The sequence below is a fragment of the Poecilia formosa genome, unplaced genomic scaffold (assembly GCF_000485575.1).
Source record: "Poecilia formosa unplaced genomic scaffold, Poecilia_formosa-5.1.2 Scaffold215, whole genome shotgun sequence".
In the NCBI taxonomy this organism is placed as follows: Eukaryota; Metazoa; Chordata; class Actinopteri; order Cyprinodontiformes; family Poeciliidae; genus Poecilia; species Poecilia formosa.
The window spans coordinates 1,039,793-1,058,809 of record NW_006800154.1 but is presented as its reverse complement, the minus strand read 5'-3'; the positions used below and the strand labels follow the sequence as shown (position 1 = coordinate 1,058,809).

The 19,017-nt window shown below is 38.5% G+C and overlaps 1 protein-coding gene across 1 annotated transcript in view; it reads left to right on the top strand.

The window, feature by feature from the left end:
- The window catches only part of LOC107838123 (ephrin type-B receptor 1-B-like), a 33,972-nt gene extending 22,481 nt beyond the window's left edge, over positions 1-11,491 (top strand). The window contains exons 5-7 of the mRNA XM_016679558.1: positions 6,450-6,612; positions 10,167-10,275; positions 11,247-11,491. Coding sequence (XP_016535044.1) covers positions 6,450-6,612; positions 10,167-10,275; positions 11,247-11,403 — 429 coding nt within the window. The 3' untranslated portion in view covers positions 11,404-11,491. The remainder of the gene's footprint in view (positions 1-6,449; positions 6,613-10,166; positions 10,276-11,246) is intronic.
- The last annotated feature ends 7,526 nt before the right edge of the window (positions 11,492-19,017 follow it).

Here is a 19,017-nt window from a genome sequence, read left to right as displayed (position 1 = left end):
CCTTAATAATCTCTAACAAACTTCTTAAAGATTTTTTAAATAGCTGCACCAGGACTAAATCACTAAATGCCACATTGTATTCACTAATTAGATGAGCATTGAGAATTGATAACACCAGATTTTATTTCAGGGTTTCAAAGTTGAGTGTTGTGAATAAAAATGCATTCATCACTGTGTTAATTTATCTTTATTAAAATATACCTTAGTTTTTAGGTTGTAATGTGACAAAATGCATGGAAAATGTCAGGGGACGTAAATACTTATTCACTTTCAATTCTATTATCTTATTAATATCATTGTTATGTGTTGTTTGTCACATCAACATACACTACAAAATGTAGGTGGTAATGAGTAAAAGACAAATTTCCATTTTTTTTTTTTTTTACTTGAAATCCTAACTAGATGTTAATAGGTGTTCACCCAGCAGATACCTCTCTCTTCTTTAGGCTGCCTACTTAGTCCAAAGTAACTGTTCCCAGGACCTTAAATTGCACAGCAAGATTAAATGATTTAAACCCTTTCAGAGGAAAGGGGGAAACATCTCATCCTATCTTTTCTCTTCCTTTTTTTTTCGTCTAGTTGCCTGAAAATTTGGGGAGGGAGGAAATAAGTCTACATAGTGGAGGTCAGGCCCTCCATTAGGCCGGAGCAGAACAGCCACCCGCTCTGGTTGCAGACAGCTCTGATGGTGTCAGGAAGAGGGTGCATGCGTGTGCGTGCGTGTGCGTGTGTGTGCGTGCGTTCGTGCGTGTGTGTGTGTGTGTGTGTGTGTGTATACAGCTAGGTGTGAGTTTGTGTAGTTGTGTATGTGCAAAACCCACCAGCAGTGCAGGTGGATCCATTCTGGTTAACAATAGTGAAGTCATGCAGCAGTGTTAGAAAATGCAGGCAAAAATCCAAGGTTTTACAGTCTGGACACAATGAACTCTCCCCTGTGTTTCGTTTAAAATTAGTGATGAGACAAATAAAAAGGCGACTTTTATATACTTACTTTCCACAATTCTCAAGTTGACCACATTTTGTGGATACATGTAGATATTTGAGGGGCAAGTTCATCTCTGAATACTGTTCTTTATTTACCACACCACAGTCCCCAATCAAAAGTCTTCACATTTTCTTGTGCATGCTTACTTTTCCCCCCTCTTGGTTTTTACTCCCACATTGAATGTATGCAAAGAATAATGGCAAAGGAAGATGGTTGCAAAGTATATGGGGAAGAATATTAAAGATTAAAGAGAATTAAAGAAAGTTAACTTGAAAAAAAGACAATGCATTCACATTTAATAGACATACGATTGATAAATTAAGATAAAAAAGATAGAATTTCCAGGTTGTAAATGTCAGTTTTAGAGCATTTCTACTTTATCATGGTTTTAGCCAGTTTTATTATATGCAGTTTGATAAGGACATGATCATAGGAGCAATTTCCTGAGCTATTTTTGTTTTACAAAACTAGAAATACTAGAATCTGTGTTCATAAACTCCTCGGTTTGCCTTTGTGTGTGCCGGTTATTTGCATGCATGCAACTGTTTGAGCCTGTGAAGAGGACACATGGTATCCCACCATGTTTGTCCTTTCGCCAAGTGGCCATGCTGTGCATTTTGGGTTGGTTGGCAATTTTTGAAAAACAGACACACAAGTAAGATTCTCACTCACAGAGACATACACACATCAAGTAAAATAAAAATTCATTTGTATTGTCCAATATGACACAGCTTTCAGTTTTGAATCAGATATAATGTCTTACGAGGCTTTATTAAAGTGGTGTCTTTGAGAGATGTGTTTTCAATTGATAAAATGCTACAGATTTCACTATAACTGTGAAAATGAAAGAAAGTAATAGGTAGTACTTCCCCGTAGAGCTTCATCGTCACCATGGCCTAAAAATCCAGATCACTTCAGTTGTAATGATCTCTATGAAATTAATGACGACGTAAAAATCGTAGAGGTACAGCATTGCTGCAAACATTTAGAATCAACTAGCTAGCCATACAGCAACGTCATAATCCTTTTTTTTTATCTTTACTCCCTTTCTGTAAATAAATTACTGCACAAAGCATGATGTGAAACGTAAAATAACAAAACCAGTTATTTAACTCGACTTTTTGAAAAGAATCACAGCAGATTATGTGAAAGGAAAAATGTCTGACAAGGATGTCACTTTTTGTTAAACAAATTGCCAGTTTAAGATTAGTTGAAAGAAAAAAAATATTTTACTGGACAGACCCAAAACCAAAGGCTATAACTGCTTTTGTTCACTAAGTGACTCCAGAAAGGGGTAAACATGAGAAATTTGCCATACTTCTAGTACTGTTTGATCACATTGTCACCTTCTAAAGAAAAAAAAAAGAAAATCTCTAGAATAACATGTAAGCTTTAAAACGTTTTTGAGATTTTTGCATTTGGTTCATTTAAATATTCATGTCCTCGTTGTGTTTAACATGTAAAGCAGCAGTGGGTAATTTTTTTTTCCCCAACTCCCAAAATGAGCTGCCTGTGACTCATATTTCATGACATTCACAATATATGACCCTCTTTACGAGCTCTTCAATTATGGAATATTTGTGACATAAAAAGAGAAGTTATGACCATGTATACCAAAAATCGCCAAGGGGTTCAATTGTACTTCATTGAAACAATGCAAAATGCTGCCACTGCGCTGTCACTTTGCTCTTTGTTCACTACTATAGTAGTTGAGTTGCAATGCAAAGAAATGACAGGGATATTTTTTTAACATAAATATTAGCTGATAAGGTATATTTGTTCCCACTATTACTCTATAAGGGTTTAAAGCTATGGCAAAATGTTCAGATATTCCGAATACTTTATGTCATCCCTAATATTGCAGAAATGGGAGTTTTTTTTTGTTTTTGTTTTTTTTTATCTGCATGGAGATTTAAACACCAGTGTAAAGTTCCAGTGATACTTTTCAGATGGTGGAACAATCAACAAGAAGCAAAAGACGAATGTGAAACACGTTTTGGCACCACTGCGGAAAATGAGTGCAGAAGATTTTGGTTGGAATGAATTCGGCTTTTGAACAAGGACAAATCTGAAGGGAATATGGTCATTGATCATGGATAGTCTGCTGAAGGCAGAGGCATTGGAAATATGCTGAAAAATTATTTGAGTGCCCAGGAGATGGCTGAAAGTCATGAGTTTTCTACAGAGAAAAAAAAACACATCACACAGAACCGCTGGACCTGGCATTATCACCTATTACTTTCTTTTTAGATGTTTCTATCTAATTTTATTCATCTATTTTTGTAGGATTTCCATGAAAGTTGTCAGGTGAAAAATATTCTTATATACCGTTGTATGCGACCTAAAGTTACTTTTTACTGTGCAGTTTATTTTCCACACATTTCATTCCACTGGTAACATCTTATTGTACTTAACATTAAAACAAATAACATTTTAATGCAGCCACTCCAATGGATAGGTTTGTGAAAATCACGGCTTTTCCGTTGGTTCTAGTTCTAGGTTTGCATGCTATAAATTAACAATAAATAAAACCAAAAACCTATTTCTCTCATAGTAGTAATATGGATTTGTTGAACATCTACATCTAAGAAGATTTAAGGCATTCCAGTAGCAATTTAGTTACAGTTTCTTCTTTTTTTTATGTTTGATTAGCACATTTCTATGAAAGAGTGTAAAACCTACAAAGCTCAGTATGGCTGCTTTAAAGTTTTGTAGAGTACACACAAACATATTCAAACCTAAATATTAATTATCACATTTCTGTTCACAGATAGTATTTTAAAATACTTCTATATTGAGACTAACCATCATATGTTATGGCTCTGTCACTTTGCTGAATGCTCCGGTGATCATTTCCCACAGTGCTTCCTGTCTGTCACCTCTGGCAATGATTTTGATTGGCTGCTCCGCCATCTGCCTTCCCACCTGCAACTTACTCTTGATTTAGTAAGTTGGGGTGTGGTCCTCCTAATCCCCAATTGACTGGCAGCAGGGAAGGACCTCTCATAGCTGGAAGCTCCTCCTGGCAAGGCTTTCCATTGGCTATCTTCAAACCTGCTGGTGCGCCAAATGCCAGCTCATTTTTGTGTGGCAGATGTGTGTGTATGTGTGTACGTGAGACATAATCCCCTTTTGACAGGCAGCATGAAGAGGCCATTCTGAGCTCATTCTTTCCCAAAGGACAGCTCACCCATTGGCGGTTTGCCATCTGTCTGCTCACCTGTTCTGCATTCATATTCAACAGATGGGGGTGTGGCTTGGTGAAGGCAAAGAAGATCTAGGCTAATTTTGACCCCTGGGGGTCTGTGTGCTTTCAACCATGGCTGGGACCATATGATTTGATGGCAGGGGTTTCAGTCTCTCACGGGGACTCTTGTGGGGTGCACTTTTTTTTTCTTTTTCAAAAAAGCTGTTACTAAGAAGTCACGTCTCGTAAGTGTTTGTTTGCAGCAATTTGAAAACAACTTGTCTGCTCTCAACACCGAAAAGTACATTAATGATTAAACTCCCTAAACCAGTTACATCCGGCGTTCCATTTATAAATATGTTTTTTCCTCTCACTGACAGAATGAAATCCTGCTGGTGTGATGCCCCCACATCCCAAGCCCAAACATTTGTCTTCATCAAGCCCAAAGTGTCCAATAAGAGTTAATGTGATTGCGCACATCATTATGTGTGTGCGGGAGGTGGATGGAAGCAGATCTCATAGCCATGTTTACCTCGTCTGCTTAGTGATGGAGCAACCGGAATGATTCAATTACACCAATCAGATTGGATAATGATTTCAGTGTGGGCTGCCACTGCCTCGAGTTTCTTATCGCTTCCTGCCATCTTCCATCTCCTCCATGCGCCCCCTCCTCCCCTCCTTTTTCTTATTCCTTACCTGATTTTTTTTTTTTTTTTTTTTCTCTAAGCATTCATACATGATGGCAAAAATGCACAGTTCTGACACTGAACAATGTTCTATTAAGCCAGTTTAAAATAAAGACTTCTTCTAGTTACACAGAATTACTGACACAGGGATGTACAGCCCCTTTGCTCATGGCCACCCTTTCCAGTTTGTCTGCATTGCAGCCATCGGTGGCCTGCAATGGTGGGTGTAGTGTAGGTGCAGTCTTATTTTCTGGCTGTCATATTCACTCTGCGTTACGGGATTGTGACAGGCCCCAAGTTATTACTGATCCCCTATAGCAGATTCTGTACCTCCAACAAGTCCCCAGACTTCTCTGCAGCAGACTGTCTGACTCGCTCTGTTGAGCGTGGAAATGGAATTAGGACCATTTTTCAGACATTAGTTATAATTAAGAGGTGGCTGCACGTATATATACGCACACGTTATTGAATAATTCAGTGTACTTGAGTAGCATGCCGATTTATGTGCAGCTTTTTTAAAAATCAGCATACTTTAAACAGCCTCACAAAATGATGTTGTTTAAAGTTGAAGGTTCCAATATTTTACATGTGTGTTATTGGATGAATGGGACACTATCATCTCTGTGGTTGGTTTAAGTTCTGCAACTTGAGGTCCTGTATTGTTCAGATGTTTTCTTCATGCCGCACTTCCATTTAGCCACCCCCTCAACACACTAAAAATCATAACTTATAGAAATTTGTCTAATTAAAACAATATTTAGCCTTTTTATTAAATGCTCTGAGACAGTTTTCATTGTCTTTTCTTAACAACAACAACAAAAAAAAAAGAAAACATACACCACAAAAGAAAAAGCTGAATGTAGTTAAATGCTTATGTCTCTTTATCAGTTTGGTAGCTCAGTGTTGAAGGTAGTCAGCAGGTTTTTTGCTTAGAAAAAATGTCACATGACAAATAGGCCCATGTTTATCTTTTACTTTTTACCTTAACGTTACAGTAAAGTATTTTTTCTAAAGGTTCCCTGCTTCTCTTTTCATGCCTTTCTGTCTTTCTCTTTCCAAGGCTTTGCAAGTTGTTCACATGTTGCAAATGCATTAAATACCATTTAATATGTTGTTGTTTGTCTGATAGGTTTTCTTGTTTTAAGACACCTTCTCCAATAAGGAAACCAATTCCTCTTCTGTGTAAAAAAAAAATATAAACAGAGTAAACGGATCAGATCTGGTCTGGTTACTGCCTGGTTGCTGTGAATGGAGGCCACTAATGCCACAGAATTGTAAAAAAACAAAAACAAAACAATAGCACAATACTTAGCATGGACCGCCTATATGCCACACACAACAATGATATAGGTCTACCACACATTAACAACCCTTGCTAGAAGCCAATTCTGTCAGATGTTAGGTTTGTAAACCATAAATAATTTCAAGGTGTCTCCTGTCAAATTGAATTCCTTGATGCTCACTTGTTGGTGAAGTTTCCAGTCATAACTTTAATTTTAGGATGGAAATGAACCTTTATTTCTTAGTTGACAGTGTGTCTTTTGCGCAGCAATTAATCGCTAATGTTTTCTGCCTTCACTGCTTCTTTCAGGATCATGCAGAGATAAACTCCACTGTGCTGCGCAGCCAGACCAACACTGCACGTGTGGAGGGCCTCAGGCCGGGTACAGTTTACGTGGTACAGGTGCGGGCGCGGACTGTGGCTGGCTTTGGCAAATACAGCAGCAAGATGTGCTTCCAAACCCTCACAGATGGTAAGGACCGTGGAGCCAGAGGAATCAGTTCTGTCTGCTCATCTCTCTGTCCTACTCTGCTTTTCTTTTTTTTTTTTTTTTTCTTTTTCCATTTTTTTTTTTTTTTTTTTTCCATTCCACGCACACACACATACACCCTCTTCTTGCTAGCACCCATGGACACCTCTTTGTGTTTGGTGTTGGATTATTATTAGCAGAAGAAATGGAAGGAAAAACACAGTTTTTGATTGCACTTCTATTTCCACAGCAAAATTGATTTCCTTCAGGGTCAGATGTAAGTGTGTGTGGGAGCTATGAACATGAAGAATGCAGAGTATCTTTTCTTTGTGCAGCTAACTGTGGTTCATTTAAAATGCTTAGCTAATTGTTTTTGGGGCTTTTTTTTTTTACCATGTCCTTCTGTTCCCGGAGAACTGTACTAGAATACATAACTCTGATTAGCAGTTGATTAGATTGATTTTCTTTTTTTTTCTGGGCATCAGAGGCAGGGGGCAGTTGGCAAGGGAAAATGGGCTGAAACACCTGGTAAGCTGGCAAGCATCTGGAGCTATGTTCATTAGTGTCACTGCAGAAAGGGTGTGAATAGATTTGGTGAGGTTGGTGGAGCAATTCCTCACAAGCTTCCCAGCCGGGGGTTTTGGTGCTGGAATCAAAACAGCTTGAGCGTGTCTGAATAACTCTTACTTACTAGAAGACCACACTAATCTCTGATATGGTCAGAGTTCCTAATACATAAAGAGGTTATAAAGATATTTCCACATTGTACTAATACAGAAAGTAACTATAGAATCCTCACACAAAGAATGATATATTCCCCAGCTTTTGCTTGTAGTAATTTTGGTGATTATGGCTTACAGATGAGAAAAATCCAAAATTCAGTGTCTCAGAATACTAGAATATTGTGAAAAAGGTCACTGGAATGGAAACTTATGGCGTCACACCCTAATCAGCTAATCATCTCACAACATCCGCAAAGGCTTCCTGCGCCTTTAAGTGGTCACTCACTCTGGGTCAATCGGCTACATAATCATGGGGAAGACTGCTGACTTGACAAATGTGCAGAAGACTGTCATCGATACCCTTCGCAAGGAAGGTAAGTCACAAAAGGACATTGCTGCAAAAGCTGGTTGTTCACAGAGTTCTGTATGCAAGCATGTTAACTGAAAATTGAGCGGAAGGAAGACGTGGTGTTTGGAAAAGGTCCCCCAACAATTGAGAGGACTGTCATGTGAAATCCATTCCAGACACACATATGCAAATACTAGATGGGTTACAAATGCACATTCGCCATATTAAGCCTCTCCTGAATCAGAGACAACGTCAGAGGCTTCTCATCTGTTGTGTTTTGGTCCATTGTGTTTTCTGAAGTCCACAGTCAATCAGCCGTCTACTGGGGAATTCTCAAGAATGTTGTGCTTCCCTCTACTTTCAAGCTGGATGAAAATGCTGATTTTATTTTCCAGCAGGACTTGACGCCTGCACACACTACCAAAGGAGCCAAAAGCTGGTTCAGTGGTATTCCATAATGGTATGGTTTTCCTGTTTTGGATTGACCAGCAAACTCCCCAGGCCTTTCGTCAAGAGGAAGATGAGCGATACCATATGCAACAAGTCGGATGATCTCAAAGCAGCTATCAAAGCAATCTGGGCGTCCATTACGCCTGTACAGTGCCATAGGCTGATCACCTCTTAACCATGGCGAATTAATGCAGTCATTCAGAATTTCTGCATGAATCCCTTCAAGTTAACGCTGCAAGTGATTATGTCATATAGATATAGTTGATGAATACGTAAAGCAAATAAATGTGCTTAAGGTCCCTTTGGTGTTTTCATTTAGGCTGTGGGCATACTCAGCAACGTCCACAGCATTTCAAGAACAATAAAGGTAGGCCTATCAGCAAAATTAGGATTTAGAGCTCCTAATTGTAGTTTTTAAGTGGTTGACAGGTATTTTAGATTTCTAGTAAACGTGTCTTAAAGTGTAAAGGACATTGCACCTTGGTTGGGCAGGTGGGATGGCTCACAGCGAGCGGTGGCATATCCAAAACTTGACAGATATGGACGTATTATTAGTAATGAAGATCACAATACTTTATGCTATGGTTGAGTCTTAATGGAGAGAAAAATGTCAGGTGATAGAGCTTATCATTTTGGCTATTTACCTGTGCAGAGCAGATGTGGAGGCACAGTCGTAGGCCCTCTGTTCACCCTCTCTTCACAAATGATCGTTCTCTCAAACATGAGTGTCGGTTTAGATGCATGCATGCAGTCACACACGGGGACACATACCTCACAGTCGCTCATGCTGCTTATGGTTCATCCCTTGGCCGGTTGCCATAGCACGACATTCGTCAAGGCAATTAGCAGCAGGCACCAGAGGACAGCCGACGATAACACCCACGCCTCCACCTCCTGGCCCCTCTTACCAGTCTTTTCTCCTGCCGTCAAACCGCTTCATTTCCTCATAAAGTAAACACCTTGTCTCCCTTCCAATAAATGTATTTCTTAATCCTTTGTGTCCTCCTACCAGGACATTTTTGTACGCTTTTTCACCATTTTCTCTTTACTCCTCTGGACACACAAAGTCATAGAAGAAACTTGACCGATCATTTAAGGAAGAGATTTCATTTTGTCTCCGTGCACCAGGAGTAAGTCTCGAAGTTATGGGAACATATTTACCACTGGAAGAGCCTTTTGCGTGATTTCAAACTGTCAAGGGAAGTTGGTGTTCTCAAAGGGAAGATTTATATAGACCTCTCACAACGAATATGCATCAAAATATAATAGAATGAGTGCCGGGAAACTGCAAAAAGCTGTTCACAATGTTTTATTGAAATATTCTTGAAAAACTTACAAGTTAAAAAGGCGACCAATTCATGTCAAATCGAGCTCCCTCACATATTGCAACTCTCACACTACTCCCAAGATGCATTAGGTCTCCCTTTATCACCTTAATCCAATGCGTCCATCCTGCATGGGGGATGGGATGGGATTTGGAAGCTGCTGATTTGCCTTCAGCATGCTAAATTGTGATTTTGCTTTAACGACTGTGCTCCGGGTCTCAAAGTCGCAAAAAGACTGGCACACACAAAAAGATAGCTGAGGATTCTGCTGCCTTTGCACTTTTAGGTTGTCCTCCAGGACTGCCACAGTCAACACTAGTTAAAATAAAATAGTGGATGACTGACAGTAAATGGCTTTCTATTAACACTTGTAAAGCCAAGATTTCAACAACAGTTTCCTTGTCCACTTGTTTATGACACATACACCAGCAGAGAAGATTGTAGGGTCTTCCTCGATCTTTTTTTTCGCTCTCAAGTTTTCTTGCGTTGCTATTTTTTTTCCCCCTTTCACTTTCTTAGTCAAACACAACAGGGTTTCCGTAAGCACCTCTCAACAGAATTTAAATCAGTTATTTTTTTGTTTTGCCACCTCTTTTCTAGTTTTTACTAAACAAAAACAAGAAAAGCTATATAAGATAAATAAACACAGTGTGTATTATTTACAGTTTATTTCATTTTCATTACATGTCCTTCTACCCTTTCTTTGTGTAGACGACTTCAAGTCTGAGCTGAGGGAACAGCTTCCTCTGATTGCGGGGTCAGCAGCTGCTGGAGTGGTCTTTATTGTCTCGCTTATTGCCATCTCCATCGTGTGCAGCAGGTAACCAGAGTTTTCCTTATTTTCTCTTTTGTGCTAAATTGTGAAAAGTATTATTCATGCTACTGCTGTCACTGAGATGCATGATGAACGAATAAAAGTAGTTATGCTCCCCTTGACACTGGCTGGCTACTGGCATCAGAGTGTACTAAGGTTTTTGACAATTATTGCATATATTCTCAAAGTAACCCAGCCAATATTAGCTTGCTTTACCGGTGTCAGTCAAGTGCTAAGATTCCTCTGTAGAACTTTTCAGCATTAGTTAATGTATATTGTGTTTACATTAATGCTAATGTTATGTACTTTCTTTTTTTTTTTTTTTTTTTTGTTGAGATCTCCAGCGTATCACGGAAATGCTTAATGAAGTTGAAATAAAATAACGTATTGATAATTTTGAGTTGGATTAATTATGAACTGGAAAACAACAAAAGTTATATATTTGGACACTGCAGGAATTGTTCTTATGTTTCCTCTTTCTTACCCTAACTGAAATGAAGAGATCTAATATAAGAATGACAGAAAAAAAATCAATAGATTTAATAGAAATGCAAAAGCTGTTACATTTTAAAAGGAAGACTTTTTTTTTCCATAGAGACTGTGACAACTCCACCCCATTAAGCCCATCTCTTTTTGCAGCAGTTTGTCACATTGTCAAATTCCTGTCTTGCTCCACTTAAAATATATGAAAGTTACATTTTCACCGGTGATGTGCAAGTTTGAGCAAGTCAAGTGCTCATCAAATGGGGCAGCCTCTTTTGATGCAGAAGCAGAGGAGACATGAAAAGAAAAAAAGATCCTATCAAGGTCTAATTAAAAATCAACTCATTTTCATAAACTTCATCTGCTATTGGTATCCGCTGAAGCTGATTTATTTTCATCTGCGTCATCTTCAGGCAGCACAGAACATCATGAGCCGTCTTCCCTTTCATCATGTCAACTCTTATATTCTCTTTCAATGTTTGCTGCTCTCTCAGGAAAAGAGCATACACCAAGGAGGCAGTGTACAGTGACAAGCTGCAGCATTACAGCACAGGAAGAGGTGAGTCCACTCTGATAATTGCAGTCACAATTGCTAAAGGGTTGGCTTACAGTACCAGATTTTTTTTTTTCTTTAAATTTCTACACATATAAAAAACTGTGTTCTACTGTGTAATGGCCTAAACCATGAAAATGAACAGCTTTAGTTTGATTTCCTGATGACTCGGACCTTGTTTGAATGGTAAAACATGAAATATTTTCTGAATATAAAATATTCACTAACATGGTGAAACATGCTTACAGATCTTTGTATTGCATTGCATTTAATAGTGCACCATTATTACAGCAATAGTAGGCACAGGCAAGACCGACAAGAACTGTTTCCCTAACACAAGAAGAAGTCGGTGTGTATGTAGGTTTTCCCGGTTTGTGTCGGGTTATTGTATTCATTTAGAATGGCAAAAGAAAAATGAATTGTATGCAGTGAAATGAAATGGAGGATACCTAAATGGACCTGGAAATTTGACTAAATTCTTTTACAACCTTTTCTCACTTGTTTTATTTAAATGTGATCCTTTTTATTATTACTGTGCACATTTTAGATTAAACACAAGCCTGCAAATGGCAACGACACAGAAGCCACCCCGGCATGTTTACATTAATTTTCTAAAATAATGGTTGTTTATGCAGGAAGTGGTGGACACTACACTTTGGTAATAGACTGGCAACTCAAAATTGCGCTGTGTTTTTCTTATTGTAATTATGCAACATATTAGGCTTTATTGACTTTCCCTCACTTAATGGATGTCTGCTGTCAGATCCGGAGCAATGCAATACAATAACACATTAGAATTACAAATTAGAAAGTGGAAAAACTGAAGAGTGATGACTAAGAATAATGCAAAAGTTGGAGTTTATTTATCATAGCAGCCTTTTTCATACATCTAGGTGCAGGCTCATCTCCCAAAGGATTCAGAGAACAATGGGCTTTATTAATATAATACTTTGAAAGACAACAAAAAGGTTTAAAAGATCCATCAATCCATTATTTAAACTTGCTTTTTCTTTTCATGGACACAGTGTGACTGATGCCTATCTCCAGCAGTCATTGGGGCGAGATGCAGGGTACACCCTGGACCATTTCCCAAGGCAGCGGGGGCCATTTTATGTGACCACCATAAAGAAGCCAATAGTTGTAAAGAGAATAGATTTGAAAAAAATGTGACAAAAATGCATTTCTTTATACCCTAATATATCTAAATGAAATCCAAGGGATTAAATTGCTCTCTACTGCAGCTTTGAATATGTCTATCAAAGTGCTTGATAGTCCAAGGTGTATAAATATACTTACAAGGCACCGTATTATGTTCAGCGTAAAGTTAAAATAGAGATGTCATAAAACTAAATTGATCAGGTAGGTATTTGTGGATATAATTGTCTCTCCTGTGCGCTGTGACATTGACTAAAATTTCTTCGGGCTGCATGATATCCATGATTGAGTCTTGTCTAAGCCCTTTCCGGGCATGCACTGATGAGGAACACAAAGCCCAGAGGGGCGTACAAATAATCTCAGGCACACTCAGACGCACACATGCACACAAAGGAACGTGTACAGGCTTTGTAGCTCATATGAAAGCTCTACAATCTGCCAACCAAGCAGTCTGAGAAAGGGACTCTCACCCGGGGAATTGAGTTTTGTTGAACCTGACACAGCAAAGTGTTTCAACACAGTTACTTTGTGTCAAAGTCACAGAAAGGTGGCAGCTTGGGGCTCATTAAAGCCGCTGTGGACATGAACTATAGGAGTCAATTCTGTCATAACTATGTTTGGCTGAACCTGATTCAATTAGCATAATGCAGCTTGTAAAAAAATTAAGGTTCAAAGAAGTGAAAAACTAAGCAAGAGATCTGAAATGAAAAGGAAACGAAATGCTTGTAAGGGGTCCTATTCACAGATTTGGTTGTTAAACCTTCACACTTCCTACACTCAGAAACTCCCTCTATCGCCACAACACCTCATGGTGTTTTGTTTTCCTCTATTCTCTTAAGATTTGAGTGACAGTTTGATAATGTCAGTATTCAGCACGACAATAAAAGAGAGCCCCTCCGTCAATTGTTTTATATAAACTTCCAAAAACTGTGCTTCATCCAGCTGCCTGCTTTTGCAGATGTTGTCACACGCACACACACACACACACACACACACACACACACACACACATCCTATGACGTCTTCCTCATTGTGTAAATAAAGTAGATTTAGAGAAGCAACTGAATGACTGCCTTTTACATTGCAGTGTACCCCAGGCGGGATATTGAAACAAACAAACTGGTAAACACATGAAATAAAAAAAAATAATAGTTCATATGATGAACCAAGGTGACCTAATTTAGTGGACTCTGAGAATTTCCCCAATAACGCTGTTGCATGTTTTTCTCTTTTCCTTTCATCAAGGAATCATTTGAATTTCAAAGTTCTAAATCTGTCTTGCTTTTGCAATAAAAGGCCATACTTATTATTATTTTTTTTAATTAGCTAATGAAATTGGAAACCCACCAAATAAAACCAGCGCTTGCTGTATTCCATAACACATTTGTTGTTTAACTTTTCTGAGGGATGTATTTTACACTTTGGCAGACATGGTGGCATTTGCAGGTACGGTTGTAGCAATGCATTCATTGCTTATTAGACAAGATTATGCACAAATAGAGAGTAACTTTAAGGACTGTTTTGGGGAATGCTAACAATCCGCTTTTGCTTTACTTATTTGACAAGTCAATATATTTCAGTTTTTATGCCTGTGTAATTTTACGTTGGTCCTAATGCCAAAGAACATTTTAAAATAAAGGTTTTGTAAGTCTCAAAAGGAATCTCTATTCAGTGTTAAACCCCTACCATTTTTCATTTGAATGATGATGACTTGTAATAGGGCCCAGATAGTTCACCCACATTACCTACACACAATAGCACAAAAACAACAATGTGCCTTTGTACCATTTAAACCCTAACACATACAAACTGAGAGTGAGTTTCACACTAATTGGCCTAAGTGTGTGACAGATGATTTTCCAACATCAAACAATGGATAATTAGTTTAGATTGAGTCAGGAACCTCAGCTCATAATACCGTGAGCAACTAAAGTAGATTAGTCTGCTTCTTAGACAGACATGAAATGAAAATGAACCCACTGTAGGGATATACTGCCCTGCTGCTGTTTGTTAATTCCTCAACAAATATAATTACAGAAAACAGTTAATTGCCAGCTCTTCATTAATGCTTAGACGTATGGAAATTACATTTTTGTCAGAGAAAATAAATTGGTGGACAGCGAGTCCCCTTGCTGAAAGTATGAAACGGTCCTTTAACTTAAAAAGATTAGCTTTAAAAAAAAGCCAGAATTCCTATTTGTCTTAAGACTGAATGTAAATCCTGTTAAGAAAGACCACTAATTTGATTTGTCCCATAGTTGTATTAGATCATTGGAAGCACTGGTCCGGTGTGGTTGATTTGTGAATACATTAGACCCACTTAGTAAACAAGCATAGCAGACAAATAGGTCAGTGACAGAAAATTTCATGGTTAAGCAGTGTACGGTAAAATGTAACTTCAATTAATCAGCCAAAAAAGAAAAACCAACTGACTTAAATTGCACAAACTCGCTCTATGCTTCCAGGACAACTCTCAAACAAGTCCACGCTTCTAAGGCTTTGGTTCTGGAGCTTTTTTTCCTTTTTCTTTTCTTTTTTCTTTTTCTTTTTTTATTTTTTTGGCGTGTTCACCAGGAAGCATTGCTAAGTTTCGTTTAATTTCTGTTCTGTGATAATATCCCTTTTTCATTCTAAATGGAACATGTTCATTACTCAAGACTGTTCTCTTCATAAGTGGCAGAGGTAAAAATGTGCCCTTGCACAACTAGGCAGCTACACAGCTTTTTTGTTAGCACACAGTAGCACATATTTTGTTAGCACAGAGTAAAGAGCTACATATTTGATCTCTATAAGTTACATAAGAGGAATGACAACATATTTTCCCTTATATGTTCATGTTTTCAATTTTATAAAAGAAAAACACAGTCTAATTGATGCTGATGTTCTAGAAAACTGCAAAAATGTTGCTCAATTCCTCAAAGTCCACGAGAAGAGCTGTGCATCCTCTCCCTACAGAGGACAAGTTTTTTATGTTGGTAAAGATAGAAATGATGTTCAGATACATTTACTTCATACACTTAGACGAGGTCCCTTTAAAATATTCATGTTAAATTGAGAGTCTATGTTTTTAGCCAGTGGTCAGAAAAAGATGAGTCCAGTTAACCAGGGCTGTACCATGGGGAGGCAGAAAAATAAACTGTTTGCGTTTTCAATTATAGATAAAAGTGGGCTCTAGAGTGAGAGTTAGAAAGTAATGGGTGTGCAGAGTTTGAGATTCAATTTTAGCTTGAGACTATAAGTGTCTTTGCATGTGCTTGTAGCCAGACATGGTTCCCCTGTCGAAATATCAAGCTTTGCCCCGGCAACCCTTGGAAATGGCAAAACAGTTTCCAAAGCAAAGCTCTAAAAACTCTTTACAATGAACAAAATCAAATGATGAACTAAATTAACCTAAACTGGGTTCCAAGCAATTACAGTGTTAACTGCAAGGTGAGGTAATTTGATCCCTGGAACCTACCCTCACATTGTCTCTTGAGACCCTTCTGTCCTTCTGTGTAGTTCATGCAAATGAGCAGGCATACATTTTACTTGATTGAAGACAGGTTTATTCAAATTACAGCTGGCAAAGTTTGGATTAAGCAGCCCCTATGAAACTGGCCTGTCCTTCGATGTCACAGCAGAGATGATGATTTCATGTCTGGTTGCTGGCTGTTCGTCCTTTTGGAGCATATTAAATTTGTTTACAAGTGATTTTTATTTTTTTTTCCCACCCACCCAACCTGTCAACACAGTAAACCTTTCCTTCGTTTGGAAAGACATCTCCGGTCTGTGAACTGTCCGCTTGTTGCAGAATTGCATAAAGAGCTTGTTGATGGCATGGTAGTTTTATCTTTTTATGAGCTCCAATAGCAAAACGCTGCTGGAAAATTGGTTCTACCATGATGAAAGAGCAGATATTGCCAGTGTAAGGGATAAAGGAATAAAAAAAGGCATACATTTATGCTTTCTATACACCGTAGACGCTCTGTGTCGCCTCTAATGCTTTGCTTTCTTATTTTCCTTTTCTAGTTTCACATTTTATTCCAGCAAAGATTTTTTTTTNATTCAGCCTAGTTTGGAGTACAACCAATACAAGACACACTTTGTGCCGTAGTATCTTTGTTGGTTTAAAAACTTTCATTCGAAGATGTCGCCCATAAGGTTCATTTCTCTATTTGCTAGTCAGATAAGCCCTACTCAGCTGGTGCTACCAGCTTTATGCTGACAGGAGAAAAGCTTGTCATTTTATTGAAATCATGGAAAATTTGTCTTTGAGAAAAATAAAACTGTTTTTCTGTTGTTTGGCCTTAGAAATGTGGATAAGCGTGTGCACATCTGGGAACACATTCATGAACAGATCTGAGTACATGTTAAATTTGCAGTTGATGTTGGCAAATGGTTGCATAAATTTATAGTTTCTGTGCTTGCAAGCAAACGAAAGCAAGCACATCACTTTTGTGCATTCAGGTTGGCTATTGCAGGTTAAATGTTCTTCCAGTTTAAAAGGAATACACCTCTAAATCATTGATGCACAGCAAGAAGTCCAATATGCTGGAACCTTGATGTTAAATTAAAATTATAGCAGCTGCACACAGAAGTTTCCATAATGAGAACAGAAGTTTAGTTTGATGTCAGATGCACATAAAGTTGGTCTGTCATCTATTACACAGCTGATTAAACCTTCAAAGGTAAATACGGTTCTTTTTTTCATTCTTTCACCATCTTTTTTGATCCGTCTTCCTCCATCCTCTTCTTCTTCTTCCCCTCTTTCTGTCCAAGTCAGACGCTTGAAGGCTTTGACTTTGATTAATGATGAGCCGAGCTCCGCATTAAAAGCCAGGGGCTGCAAGTGGGGCTAGATAAAAGTGGAGCACAAGGAGCAAGGGATTGGTGGGTTGGAGGGTGGAGAGAGAAGCTTTGGGACACAGTCACCAATCACTGTCAGCATCATTGTCCCAGGGTGACAATGGGGACGCACTTGGAGAGGACAGCAGAGCTTCATTGAGCTGGATCTCACCCTCACACAACCACAACACATCGTCTCCGACAGGCTCGTCACACGTAGGTTATGAGGGCACATTAAAAAAAAAAAAAAAAAAAAATTAAAAAAAGAGGGCAAAAAAAAAAAAAAAAAAAAAGGGTGAAGGATCCTTTTTCGGTTCAACTCATTTCAGAATCACAAGCTCTGTTCATGTAAGAGACATTAACAAGATACCCATGTTGATTAAGAGGGCTATATCAAAATATTTACAATACATCCTTTCAGTTTTGTTCAGGGTTGCAGTTCAAAAAATGTCATAATAGTTCCTGTCTAAATGTAGAAAATCTATAAACAAAAACATGGAAGGGAAAAGACATTGGCACTATGCTGCCAAGAAGCAGACGAAGGTTGCCAGAGTTATCTTGTGTTTGAGATGGGGGTGCAAATGATCAATTAATCGGTTGTTCTAAAGTTGACTGATGTTATTCATCTGCTAACGATTAATTGTTTGTTTATGGTGAACAGGGTTGATCGTCTTTCCATAACAAGTTCATTATATTCCAACAATTTTTGTGTAAACTGTGTTAAATACTTCCTGCATAAACAGAAAATTGAGATTCTCTGACATTCTCAATCTCAGACATATTTATAAAATATAACGTAGCATAAGCTATTAAGTTGCTGAATAGAAACATAAAAGATGAAACAAGTAAAATATGTGAAACACTTAATCTCACATGAACAGAGATGTTCATAGTCTGTGAGGAGCATTGAAGACTTTACTCACCACTCTGTATCAACAAAGTGGACAGAAACTGTGATATAGCTTTCTGCTGCCAGGGAAGTCAAATTTCATTTAAGCTACGTTTTATATATATTCTGCATTTTAATAAAATATGCGTAAACAGAAATGTGCATTGTAGTTCTGCTACAAAACGGCACTAAGTGCCCGGAAAATACAAATGCCTCTGTAACAGAGAGAAATGTCCTTTTTTATTTGTTGCCAATTAGCAACTCTGCGTCTATTTGACACGGTCTTGTTAAAAGGATTATAATTCCACATAAACCCTACAAAGTTTTGACTAGCTGTCAAAGCTCTACAAGTATGGAGCCATAGGCGAATTAGTGAACATTATCTTACAGTTTGTTTTATTTAACCAAGGCTCAATCCAGACACGTATAAAAAGACACACTTAATGAACGAGACTTTGTTTATGCACCTGAAAGCATGAACTGAATTGCAGCCAGAGAAACAGAGCTTCCCTGCACGGCATCTTTTCCCCACTGCAGGAATTTCTGAGTGGAGCACCCATCCCCAGGGTCTGTCAGGAACAGTGTGCCTGTGGCCGGTAATTGATAATGCGGCCCAGGCAGCCCTCACCCTGGTCAGTGGAGCGTGAACTAGCCTGAGAAGTAGAGAGGCTGGAGTGCACCAAGGTAAAGCTCAGCTCTCACGTCGCTGTGTGGAGAAATGAGGGAGGGAGGGGGAAGAGGTGAGAGCCAACAAGGGCAGCCGGGGCATAATCCACAAAAACAGACCCTCTCACTCCTTCACATTTGCATTTTCCCCATGCAGGAGAATAGCATGACACTCAAA